General features: G+C 52.1%; 4 protein-coding genes across 4 annotated transcripts; 3 read left to right on the top strand and 1 right to left on the bottom strand.

Moving 5' to 3' along the window:
• The first annotated feature begins 4,247 nt into the window (after positions 1–4,247).
• Positions 4,248–4,510, top strand: CC84DRAFT_1167378 (uncharacterized protein). The gene has a single exon (XM_018179171.1). The coding sequence runs from the start codon at positions 4,262–4,264 to the stop codon at positions 4,499–4,501; it is 240 nt and encodes a 79-aa protein (XP_018032680.1). The 5' UTR covers positions 4,248–4,261; the 3' UTR covers positions 4,502–4,510.
• A 1,150-nt stretch (positions 4,511–5,660) lies between these two features.
• Positions 5,661–6,300, top strand: CC84DRAFT_1167376 (uncharacterized protein). Its single transcript, XM_018179170.1, has 2 exons — positions 5,661–5,759; positions 5,821–6,300. Exon 2 carries the CDS (start codon positions 5,869–5,871, stop codon positions 6,091–6,093), a length of 225 nt encoding a protein of 74 aa, XP_018032679.1. The 5' UTR covers positions 5,661–5,759; positions 5,821–5,868; the 3' UTR covers positions 6,094–6,300.
• Positions 6,301–6,320: 20 nt separating this feature from the next.
• CC84DRAFT_1098761 (uncharacterized protein) lies at positions 6,321–8,324 on the bottom strand (the record flags this gene model as incomplete). Its single annotated transcript, XM_018174784.1, has 3 exons — positions 6,321–6,787; positions 6,839–6,927; positions 6,976–8,324. 3 exons carry the CDS (start codon positions 8,322–8,324, stop codon positions 6,321–6,323), a joined length of 1,905 nt encoding a protein of 634 aa, XP_018032678.1.
• Positions 8,325–9,472: 1,148 nt separating this feature from the next.
• Positions 9,473–12,715, top strand: CC84DRAFT_1198486 (uncharacterized protein; the record flags this gene model as incomplete). The annotated part of the gene is made up of 4 exons (XM_018181569.1): positions 9,473–10,001; positions 10,056–10,891; positions 10,946–11,634; positions 11,692–12,715. The coding sequence occupies 4 exons, from the start codon at positions 9,473–9,475 to the stop codon at positions 12,713–12,715; spliced, it is 3,078 nt and encodes a 1,025-aa protein (XP_018032677.1).
• Between the last annotated feature and the right edge of the window lie 129 nt (positions 12,716–12,844).

Genomic DNA, 12,844 nt, shown 5'->3' with positions numbered 1-12,844 from the left:
GACCCCACCACTATGGCCCTCGAGCGTCTGCAGGCACGCGCCGTTGCTCACCTCCCAGATCTTGACCGTGGTGTCGCTTGACGCCGAGGCCAGCTGCGTCGAGTCGGGAGAGAAGGCCACTGAGATGACCCCACCGCTATGGCCCTCAAGTGTCTGCAAGCACGCGCTCCAGCTGTCGCTCATTCCTGGCTTAATCGTGATGCCTGGCTCTTCGTGCTGAAATAGCTGTCTGATCCGACTAGCTGTCGGACTGAATAGCAGCGCAGATGCATATGTCTGAAGTGGGAAGCTCTCGATCGCTCTTTGGTGGTACATGATAAACCGCCGCGCATCATGAACAAGCTGAGTAAGCTCATCTTGATCTTGCGTATCCTAGTTATGTTAGCGAATAGATCATTCAACCTTCCCTATATAAGTATACGCTTTCTGCATGCCATACCTGCACGAGTGACCGCAACTTTTCCATCAACACTACACCTTTTCCTACGCTTTTGCATAGACTTAGCCCTTCCAGCCAATATATATAGTTTTTCTTTAGAAACTCGGTAACAACACCTCTACCCTGTAGGCTGCTAACCTTACTAGCCAAAGACGTGGAGTCGCACAAGTGGTCGATCCAGTAGATGCATGGGTAGCGTGATGCTGCTAACGGATCTGGATCAGGCGGTTCGACATTCTTGATAGGAGATCCTGGAGCTTCTAGGCCGTATAGATCCCTGTGTAATGTCCTGGAGAGGATTGTCAGCGACTTCAAATAGATTTCCCAATGAACTTGCTCAACACCGTCTGGGAAGATCTTGTCAAATGCCTTTGTGATAAGGAAGTCCTTTGCAGATTGATGTACAAAGTAGATTGTGTCTTCTCGCAGAGTTAGGAACGATCCACAGAGGCCAATAATCTCCTGCACAGACTCGAAGTCGTCGACATCCTCTAGCTGCTCAATAAGTGCGACTAGTTCGGTAATTGTAACAGGTCGATACAAAACCGCAGTCACTGCTAGGACTCGCAGAAAGATGCTGACGCTGTCAGACGCGCTAATCTGGTCCATCATCCGCTCATATAAAGAGCCTAGCCCAGGTGGGAAATGGGCTAGCTTCTGAAGCACGTTCCACTTCGGCGTCCATTGAAGGTTTTGGCACACTAACGCTACCCAGAGGAAGGTATCGTTCGCGTTTGACATTAAGTGCTGGAGCACGGCGTCTTTGGTCTCTGGCTTGTAGCGCTTCTCTTTCGCCAGCTGATCCACTTTCTGCTGAATGAAGACCCTGACCGCCGCCGCCACCGACTCGGCGTTCAACTCAAGGCTCAGCCTCGTTTTGCGCTCTGCTAGCTCTAGCTGTTCTTCAATGTCTGGCCAGTTGCGACTAGCAACGATCCACTTGGCGCAATGGGACGCAGAAGATTGCTTTGCGACAAAGTCGAGTAGTTTCGACTGATCAGTAACACACTCGTCTAGAGCATCAATGATCAGATATGTATTTCTTAGCTGTGGGTCTCGTAGCACATCCGCAAAGATTGCCGTTAAGGCGACCCAGGCATTTGCATCTTCAAACAAGGCTTTGCCTGCGCGGTCGTATCCATTACGGATATGAGATGCAAGCGACGGTTCCTGGCTCACGAGCATGTACAATAGCCCTCGCAGCACGGCCGTGGCGGTGTTGATGCGGGAGTCGGTCGCTTGGCAGAAGAAGTACGCCAGAAGGGCATTCTTGGGCAGTGAGTTGTGCAGCTTGTCAATAATGCCACAGAGCAACATCGTCTTTCCTTTGCCAGGATCACCCTTCACCCACAGTAGTCGGCTCTCTGAGTCTTGCTGCCATTGCTGGAAGGTGTCGTTGTCGAGAACCCAGCGGTAGGCATCCGCGAGCAGCCCACCTTTGGTCTGCTCAATGCGCGTCTTGTCGTCACGCGGATTGCTAGAACGCAAGTCTTGGACGCACTTATTCTGCTTTTCGACCTCATCTATAACCCGTTTCATCGCTTCAGCTGGACTCTCACCGTCAATCGGGGACAAGCTAACGCCGAGAATCCCCATCAGGGAGTATGCGCGATCCGCCGGAATCTTCGTAGTGCGATGTTCACTCCACTCGATACGTTCATGAACGCGGAAGTTAGACAAAGGTTCGCCTTGTAGTGCTGAAGTAGGGATACCTGTAGCTTTACGTAAATCTCCTGCTAACGAGAGCTTATCACCAAGCTTAATTCCTTCTTTGGAGAAAAAATCTACTGTAGACGGTGCAAGAAGCTCCTGTAGTGTCCATCCACGAGTAAACCATCTACTACTCCAAAGCGCAGATTTAGACTCCTGTTGGCTGTATACAACATCGCCTCCTGCAAAAGGACAGGAAATATGTCGTGAGTACAAGAAGCGATAAATCATGCTATTGCACCAGCCTGACAAAGAGCAGAGAACAGGGAGCATCCAGATCCAGATGAACCATCGCGCATTGGAGTGGCCCCGGTCAATCGCCATAGGCTGGTTAGAGACATCCGACAAATAGACATAACATCGAGCTGCGTTTCGATACCAGCGGAACATTGACCTAATGGCGAAGGCGAGCTCTGCCTTATCAGTCTTGTTGATGCAGCACGTATCAATCCAGAAGTACTGGAATCCGTCATGGCGTGCCTGTTTTCCACAGAAAACAATCTTCTTGTAGCCTGGCTTAGTCCTGCCACCGCCCGTTTCGAGGTCTGCGAACGTCACCTCGTCTCCATCTGCTCCCCAGGTGTGTGACAGTATCGCGTAGGGAGGTATCGCGCCGTCGTCGAAGCTATGAATACTAAGCTCTCCGTTTTCGCTGTACTGCAAAAGCCGCATAGCTTCGGTTGGGTGGGTGATAGGCACAACTGATGAGAAGAGAACTCGTGAGGCTGAACCCAGTAGCCTCGTCGTGCGAGCATTTGCTGCTTGCTAACTCATTCCATACTAGCAGACAGTTAGCGCATAGGAACAATAAAGAATAGGTGCATATTTTCAGATAGTAGCATGATTGCGAGGCGTTGTGATGCGCTAAGATCCCGCGAGTCAATGGTTGCTGGCGTTCGCTCTAGTCTTGGCTTGGTGACGCACCGGGTGGGGCAGTGCACCACGGCCAAGACTGAGGAATCTGACAACGATATTACCTAAGATACAATATGGAGTCAGCAGCCGTGCCTCGGGCAGAAGATCGCTCGCTTACGATCTCAGGTACTAACTGGGGTGGCAATCTTGTACAACTCCGCATGACACAGTAGCTGCAGGCCCAGCGGAAGCCAGCCATTACTATTAAGAGGTTTAGTGTAAACGAAGCATTGTATAGGCGTCTTTGAAAGTCTAATTAAGCTATCCTATGGACCTGTGCCTTTGGTGGTATGTATCGTTAGCTTTAGTATAACTAGTTCTGATTAATCCAAGGGGATTTGAAAGATCTGTAATTTTAGGCTGACAACGTAGAAGCATGTAAAGAATATAGCAAAATCTATTATCACACCGTAAGGATGTAGATGCCCGGTGTGTGGGGAGTCATAGGGTAGATACCTCCGTAGAGTTGGAAGTATTCGTGATTTGTCTCGCGAGTCTGTGCGTCTCGTGTCCCCGTGCAGGACGTTATGTATGATTCGTAACTTTCACTGAACTGGTCAAAGTAAGTGATATGTCAGACGATAGGTTTGAGACTCTTGAACTATGCTTCTTTCAACACAGACCGACTACCTGTGTTAATACTCCCCATCCTTACATTCGTGACATCGACTATTCACAGAATAGGCATTCAAGTGCACCGTGAATTCTATCAATTGTTTCAGCAGTAGTATCGAGGCAAACTTGCAACTTCGGACGAATTAAAAGCAAGCAGTCGGACTCTGTACATATGGGCAGAGCGTACAAAGACCACATCCTACACAGCGTCCTGATGCATGCCCAGGTGTGCATCATCCTACATATATTATATAATCCGAGATTTATTCATTGTCAAAGCCTATAAATATCCCTAAATCATCAGTTCCAGCATGGTTATCGCGGGCCAGAGGAAGCGCGTCATGCACGCCTAGGGAGAGTGAAAGGAGCATGAACCCTAAGCACGGACACGTCGCACGCGTGCTCACGTGTAAGAATACAGTTAATAAACTACAGCATCTGGAACCTGACCTCTCTCTCACACATTGACACACCGCCCGACCTTTCACCTGCCACGACTGTCAATACGAGCGCCACCATCCGAACGTGCGCACCACCCGAACAAGAACACCTTCGAAGCAGAAAAGGTCATCAAAGTACGAAATGTCCAGCCAAGAAGCCGTTGTCTCCAAGCCTAGCACAGAGGACGACATCGAACCCTCAACAGAACGTGCTTCCACTGGCCTTTCCCTAACGCCGCGTCAGAACGATAGTGTTCACAAGCAGGAAGCCCTGATTGACGATATCCTCGACCATACCTTCCACCTCCCCGCTCGTAAGACCAAGCGGCTACTTTCGTCCCATTCCGGCACTCCACCCACGAGCGATGTCCACGAGCGATGAGAATACTGCATCAAGCTCGCCGCTCCCGGTCCGCTATTCCGACGACAGGACGCAAGATACGCCGCGCTTGACTGATGCTGACAAAGACACCATACTGAATGGCGCGTTTCTGTTCACTGTTCTCGAGGGTGTGAACGAGCGTTTCGAACAGTACCAAGCTAACCCCGAGTGCACCTCGCACCTCCCGATCATCACCAAGATTGTCGAAGATCATCACCTCTTTGAGGAATACAGCCGCATCCGTGGCGCAAAGGCCTTTCTCTCAGATGGCCACCGCGACCACGGCGACGATTGGCTGCGTTGGAAGATCTCGGCGACGTTGTGGAGTCGTTGACCGAGTACCACTGGATGATGAATTGGCCACTGATGGATCAGAAGCTCGGGGGCGGCGGACCAAGTCGAACTGTACGAGTATTGGCTACCGTTAGAGGAGAAGTTCGTCTGGTCGAAGCCCGATGGCACGGATGATCAGGGGGAGTTCGAGGATGGTGCTGAGAATTGAGATACTGCGCGGAGCCGGATCGGAATTCTTCTAAGCTATATAGCTTGCATGTGGTAAAATGATTGACGAGGCGAATGCACCACTTGAACGAACCGTAGAACGGCTTTATGTTGTGCAGTTCGATCGAGCCGTGGAGTGAGCGGTTTTTTGGGGCAATCTTTGCTCGTCCTTGACGGATAGTCATGAAGGAGTGAGGCGCATTCAGCTCATTGTTGCATTCCGTAGAGTGGCTTTGATGACCTGTTACTGTAGGAAAAGGGTCTTGCTCTCAATTATTTTGTCAGCTGAGAGTTGTCTACGATTGACAAAAAGTGCGATGAAACCTTAACAGCCGTCCGAGGCGCACATGCGAGCACATGCACCCACCTCAGTCCTAATCCATTTCTTTTTGTGACCCACATATACATAGCCTACTTACGCATGCCACAAAAATTGCCAACAAAAATAGAAGTGATCAAAGCTGGAAAGATCTCGCCCGTTCGTTCCTCAGCTCGAGCCAATCACAGAACTGGTGCGCCGGGGGCTCGGGCTCCGCACAAGGATCTGCAGGGTCTCACGCAGGCACAGCCGCAGCCGAGCGCATACGTCATCTTCATTCTTTCTACCAAGTTACGAAATCAACGCTTTCTTCTTTTTCCTAGCACACGAGGGTCTCTTTCACGATTTCAAACATCATTCAATCAGACACACTCGGCTGCGACACATACACCCTGATCATCTCCACAACCGTCCCTCCAGTACCACGAAAAGCCCACTGTAAGCTACCCTGCCCTGCTCGCATGCACTTGTCTACCGTCAACCCAACTAACACACCAAGGAGTCTTCCACACCAATCTTACCACCAAATCCTCCTCCACAACACACTATGGGCTCCAAAGCCAGCAAACTCGATCCCCGCTCCGGCTCGAGTTCCTCCAACAAGCTGCAGCCCTCCGTCTCACAGCAAGACAAAGAGCAGATGAAGGAACCTGACAACTACTATACGCACCGATCGAAGAGCATGCGCAGGAAGGCTGGGAAGACACCAGGTGGGAGTGGGCCCAACGGCGAGCCGGGGCAGAGTGGGGTTACGGGGGGTGGGCTGGCGTAGGTATTTGACAAAGGCAGAGGTTGCAAGACTTGCTGCAGAAAGCCATCCATGATACTGGGGGCTGAAAGGCTGGGTGATGGATCGAGTGCGTTGGCATAGAGTTTTGGCATAGCGTGGGCATGGCGTTTGGAATCTTTCAATCTTAGAACAGTTGCATCTGTACCGTGGTTACGAAATCGAACGAATGGAAAGTGATGGATACAACACACATGGCATCCCATGAGTCTTCACGCTGTTTCCCTCCCCAGCCCAGCCTTGTACCGCTCCAAGCACCTATTTCTCGCAAACTTGTGCTCCACGATTACTTTAGGGTATCCCTCCTTCTTCGCAATCCTCTCCGCCTCTCCTCCCTTCTGATACGGATTGTGCACTCCTTGGCCTTCAATTCCCCTCAGCTCCGGCACCCACTCGCGAATAAACTCGCCCTCAGCGTCGAACTTCTCGCTCTGCAGCCACGGATTAAAGACACGGAAGTATGGCTGCGGATCGACGCCCGTGGAGGAGGAGAAGCCCCAGCCGCCGTTGTTGGACGCGAAGTCGCCGTCGATGAGGTGCGTGATGAAGTACTGCTCGCCGAGGCGCCAGTCTAAGAGGAGGTGCTTGGCGAGGAAGGAGGCGGTGACCATGCGCAGGCGGTTGTGCATGTAGGCTGTGGAGTTGAGACAGCGCATTGCGGCGTCGACAATTGGGTAGCCTATTTGGAGTTAGATGTCGAGAGTATGAGGGATGGGTAAGGCGGGATTACCGGTGCGGCCTTCTGTCCAGGCGCGGAAGTGCTCGTTATTGTACTCCCATTCGATGTTTGTGTATTCGAATTTGAAGGGCTTGTTCATGCTGGATAAAGTTAGCATTGTTGCCAGAGATTGGCCCAGGATAGCTGACCAAACGTATGGCCAATTGACCAGAACATGCCTATAAAAGTCACGCCAAGCCACTTCTCCTATCCAGCCTTTCACTCCCTCAATGCCACCATCTAGTTTCTTTGTGCTGTTCACGTCCCTTGCCATCCTTACGCTTGTCCTTGCAGCCAGCGTTCCTGCTGCATGATGTACGCTCACACTCGCGGTAGATTTCTGCGCAGGAAAGTTGCGGGTAGCGGTATATCGTTCGACCTTCTCGGTCAGGAAAAGGCCGATGCGATCCAGAGCGGCGGCTTCGCCAGCAGGCCAAAGCCGAGAGAACCGCTCCTTCTGCCCAATGTTCAGAGCTTTGCTATCTGGCGCCGGCGGGATTTCGTGATCGAAAAGAGTCTCAAACTTATTTCTGAAGCCAGGGGGGTTCTTCTCCGGGATCGGCCTCTCGTTGAGCAGATGAGGATTCGCATGTAGATGAGCAACCCAGGCTCTGTACCATGGTGAGTACACAGCGAACTGCTTTCCCGCGCCCGTCTTGAGGCTGCCCGGGGGAACGACACAGTCATCGTGAAAAGGCTCGAAGTTGATGCCTTGCTCAGCTCCCAGTCGCACCAGTCGCTCTTCGCGTCTTAACTCGTCTGGTTCGTACTCGAGATTACAAAACATGTTCTTCACCTTCCACTCTTTCGCGAGATTCAGAAGGCGTTGCGGAATATCTTTACGCGATGTCACCGTCTCGATGTACAGCGGAACATCCAGCTCAGCCAACTCTTTCTGCAGAAGTGCCACCGACCGCAACTCGAAGTCGCATTTTGCTGGCGAGACCAAGTGAGCTTCCCAATCCTGCGGACTCATGAGCCATATGCCAATCAGGCCAATACCCTTCCCTTTCGCCACTGCACTTGCTCGGCTAAGCGCAGTGTTATCTCGAACGCGCAGATCTCTCTTGAACCAATGGATGACTGCGTGACCGGCCTCGCCCTTGTCGATCTTCTCTCGCGCCGCCTTCGTGCTCGCCAGTGTCGCGTTGAGTATCTCCATCGGCCGCGGGATGTCGTTGGCGTTGTATAGCGCGCATCGCTCGTTGCTCATCTCGGCTGGGTAGAATCGTCTGTCCACGATGCCAACCTTTTCTTCTGGGCGCGAGTGGTCGAAGTTGGACTCCTCTTCATCTTGGTGTTCGACTCCGCCTCTGCCTTGGGTGACGATCGCATCATCAATCTCGTCCTTGGGATCTGTGGCCGTAGTGAAAGCTTTCGCGATTGGCTTGGACAGCTTGGACCGCTTGTTGGGCGCATCGCCGGCTCGATCTGTGTAGGCGGCTGCAGAGGCGGCGTTGGCTGGGATGCGTGAGCTGGCTTTGCGCTTGGGTGGCATGATTGCTCCAGCGGATGAGGCTGATTGAACAAGGACAACTGACAGATTACTACGGCGTCGCACACGCGCCTTCACGCAGCGCGTCGCTGCTGTCTCCGATCTATGACGCACGACGCGTTCCTGGATCGCCAAGCCGATCTGCGAGATTGCCGAACAGGATCTAGCCTCTTTCTGGCCTTCGGCCTTTCTTCCATGTGCGCGACACCACTCGTGTGAACTTCTCCAGGTTCAACTCCGAAAATTTACAAGCATAGACGTGGCGCCTCATCTGGGCTTGTGGAGTCATTTCCACGTGCTACTCAGAAGAATTTTTCTTGTCAAGCAGCGAAGGATCAACAGACGAGTCTCGTGTTCTCATGAAATGATGCAGTAGGCAACTCTTCCTCCTGGCTGTCTCACCCCTTGCTCCTATACTGAAGTCTATCCTTGCGTTTTTCAACGCCATGTGCCGATCTTAGGATGGAGAAACATCGGCTCACATTCGACAGCTTGGTACACCATCACCGAAGCGGTTTAGACCAGTATGGGGACGCGACTTTAGCCATTCTTCCACCCCAACTTTCGGATCCCATTAACCCGCCAGTACCATCTTCTCATCCTCGTGACATCTCATGAGTCGTAGTGCCTCCTCCCGTTGAACTTGGCCATTGTGGCGTCGCAACAACCGGTACCAACTCTCGCATCAACGGAAAAATGCCCCCGCATCCGGACCAAGCTCTCTACACATCCGTAGCCGCAAGCGACATGCAACACTTTCAAGGCTATGCTTCGTGAACAGCTGTCATTCGCACGAATAGATTGACCTTGCCGCCTTTGCTTCCATGGCCAAGGTTCTGAACGTCTTCCATGCATAGAAAAAGTACCAAGCACGCCGCGCATCAATTTATCCTTTAAATACCCGGGATCGTCATATCGGACCGCACCCAGTTTGGTGCTTGGCACCCCGGTCAACCTCCACACGGTATGGCCTATGCATATTCAACCTGGGTGACGGGATAACTTCCCTTGTAATACGAAGCTAGGATATTAAGGGGATAGGCGTAGTTCTTGAGCAGCTGTATATAACATGGAGAATGACCAGCGTGTTGGTAGATCGGTGAGGCGTTTTGACAAGCCAATTCGCATCCAAGAAAGAGCTGCACGTCACAATGGGGATGATCAAGCACACTTTGTTGGGCGTTCTGTCGCTCGCGAGTTGTCTTGCCAGCGCCGCCTCGCTCTCTCAGGACCGAAAACCGACCGTCGCGTTCAAGTCTGGAAACGGAAACCTGCCACTTGCTTCCAAGGGCTCGCCTGTGAACCTTGTCCTCGACGCCGGAGACTGGCCTGGTGTGCTGCGCGCGGCACACGATGTAGCCGTCGACTTTGGACGCGTCACTGGAACAAATGGCACTTTGTCGACAGTCGGAAGCGGTGCTAGCAACCAGACTGTCGGAGGAAGTGCATCAGTCATCTTCAACGTTACGGGTATTTCCAAGGACTGGAGCGTTAGTAAGAGCTCCACTAAAGGGAAGGGCGTCATCATTGCCGGCACGATTGGGAATTCCAGCTTGATTGATGCGTTGATCAAGAGTGGAAAACTCGATGTCAGCAAGATCAAAGGCGAGTGGGAAGCCTACACTAGTGCTGTGATCAAGAACCCGATGAACGGAACTGCTGAGGCACTGGTCATCGCTGGTAAGCTTCTTTGATTTTGAAAACAACGAAAAGGAGATCTCTAACAAAAGATAGGAAGCGACAAGCGTGGCACGATATACGGTCTCTACGATGTCTCGGAACAAATCGGCGTCTCACCTTGGCACTGGTTCGCCGATGTTCCGCCAAAGTCCCATTCGAGCGTTTATGCCCTTCGCTCTACTAAAGTTCAGAAGACACCTTCAGTAAAATACCGCGGTTTCTTCATCAATGACGAAGCTCCTGCACTCACCGGATGGGCGAACAACAAGTACCCCAAGTCCATATACGGCTCTCCTTTCGGTGCCGAATTCTACTCACACGTCTTCGAGCTCCTGTTGAGAAGCAGAGCGAACTACCTCTGGCCCGCAATGTGGAGCTCCATGTTCAATGTCGATGACCCACGTAACCAGCCGCTTGCCGACGCCTACGGAATTGTAATGGGCTCTTCCCACACCGAGCCCATGGTCCGCGCAACTCAGGAATGGACCAAAGTAGCCAAAGGCAGCGACTCGTCTTGGTCCTGGGCCACCAACAATGCCACTCTCTACAAGTATTTCACGGAAGGTGCCGAGCGCGCGAAACCATATGAGAACGTTGTCACCGTCGGAATGCGAGGATATCACGACACTGCCATGTCCGCTGATACGCAGACATCAGTCTTGGAAGCTGTTGTTCAGGCACAAGAAGAGATCATGGACAAAGTCTGGGGCAACGCGAGCGAAGTTCCGCAGATGTGGTGCTTGTACAAGGAAGTGCAAGATTACTTTGAAGCGGGAATGAAGGTGCCTGACTGGGTGACTTTACTATGGACGGAAGATAACTGGCAAAACATCCGCAGACTTCCAGTTGGTGATGAGAAGAAACGATCCGGTGGAGCTGGAGTCTACTACGTAAGTACCGAGTTTCGTGGACTTAAAAAACAAATTGGCTAAAGGGAGGTGCAGCACTTTGATTACGTCGGTGACAGCCGTAACTCTAAGTGGATCAACACCATCCAGCTCCAGAAGACTTATGAACAGATGTCTCTTGCTCATGCTCGCGATGCGGACAGACTTTGGGTCGTGAACGTCGGGGACATCAAGCCATACGAGATTCCCATCAGCCACTGGTTCGACATCGCTTACGACATCGAAGCTTACGACGAGACCTCTGTTCCGACATGGATTGAGAATTGGGCCACGCGTACCTTCGACGAGAAACACGCCAAGACGATCTCCAGCATCGTTGACACATATGGCCGTCTATCGAACATGCGAAAATTCGAATGGGTTGAGCCAGGAAGCTACAGCATCATCAGCTACGAGGAGGCTGACAAACTCCAAGCTCAGTGGGAAGATGTAGGGGACCAAGCGCAGGAAGTGTACGATGATCTTTCGGATAACGAGAAAGGCGCGTTCTACGAGATGATCCTGCATCCTGTGCTTGCTGGTGGTAACTTCATCAATGTACAGGTCGCGGGCGCCAGGAATCAAATCTACTCAGGTCAAGGTCGGACCAGCGCGAACGACTGGATGCAAGAGACCATCGACCTGATGGGAACCGACCATGAGCTTACTCAAAAGTATCACAAGCTGTTCAATGGCAAGTGGAACCATATGATGGACCAGACGCATCTCGGGTACCAGGGATACTGGTAAGCTATAATGTCACGACCAACTGCGTGCATGATCGAAACTAAGAACATATGCAGGCAACAACCTATGCGCCAGTCCACACCCTTCCTACGTTGGGTACAAACATCTGAGCGCTCACTATCCGGAGACATGGGTGTAGCCGTGGAGGGAAGCAACGCAACCATCCCCGGAGACGACATCTGGCATACCAACGGTGGCGGCTCGCTCGATCTACCCGCTGTGACACCCTTCACGCCCAAACGCTGGATCGACATCTTCTCTATGGGTACAAACAGCTTCAACTGGAACATTACGACTGAGCCTTTCATCAAACTTTCTAAAACAGCTGGAAGCATATCCCCGGGCGGCGACGATGTCCGTGTCTACATTGACGTGGATTGGAGCAAAGTCCCGGACGGCTACGGCAAAAAGGTCGCTTTGAACATCAGCAGCTCCCAGAACTATGGCACGCAGTTCAGCCGCCCCACCGTCAATGTGATGGTGAACAAGACTTCAGTTCCTTCCAATTTCAGAGGCTTCGTCGAGAACGCTGGCCAGATCGCCATTGAAGCAGAGCACTACTCCCGTCTTTCTTCCTCCGGCAACCTGTCTTATACTGTGCTCCCGCGCTATGGCCGAACGCTCTCCGCACTCAAGTTGTCGTCTCCCCTCGCCGAAGGTCTCTCGCCTTCCAGCGCGCCGGCCCTCGAATACGATTTCTACACTTTTACCCCCACGACCTCCGCAAAGGGCCTTAACCTCACGCTCATCTTATCCCCGACCCTCAACATCAACCCCAAGAAGCCCCTCGCGTACGTCGCACAGATCGACGACAAGCCGCAGCAGCGAAGGCAGTACGTCACTGACCAGAAGCAGCCCGACTTCCCCGTGGGCTGGGGCACGGCAGTGGCACAAAACGCGTGGCTGAACACGACGAACTGGGGCGAAGTATCTCCAGGAAAGCACACACTTAAGCTATGGCTGGTAGAGGCAAACGTCGTGCTTCAGAAGCTTGTAATGGACCTGGGTGGTGTGCAATACTCGCACAATGGGCCGCCTGAGAGTTATCGCGTCGGAGGTAATAGCACGAGTGCAGCGTAGATTAAGTGAATGAGTTAGGTGCAATCAAATAATTAAGCGTCATGAAAGTCCGTGCGTAGATGATGTTATAGCAAGGTGTCAGCTCCTTCCTGTTCCCGTTCCCATAAAGTTTTCAAGGTGCAATCTACT

Source organism: Paraphaeosphaeria sporulosa (assembly GCF_001642045.1).
Source record: "Paraphaeosphaeria sporulosa strain AP3s5-JAC2a unplaced genomic scaffold CC84scaffold_9, whole genome shotgun sequence".
NCBI classification, from domain to species: Eukaryota; Fungi; Ascomycota; class Dothideomycetes; order Pleosporales; family Didymosphaeriaceae; genus Paraphaeosphaeria; species Paraphaeosphaeria sporulosa.
The sequence above is the reverse complement of the archived record's forward strand: the minus strand, read 5'-3'. Positions and strand labels throughout refer to the sequence as shown.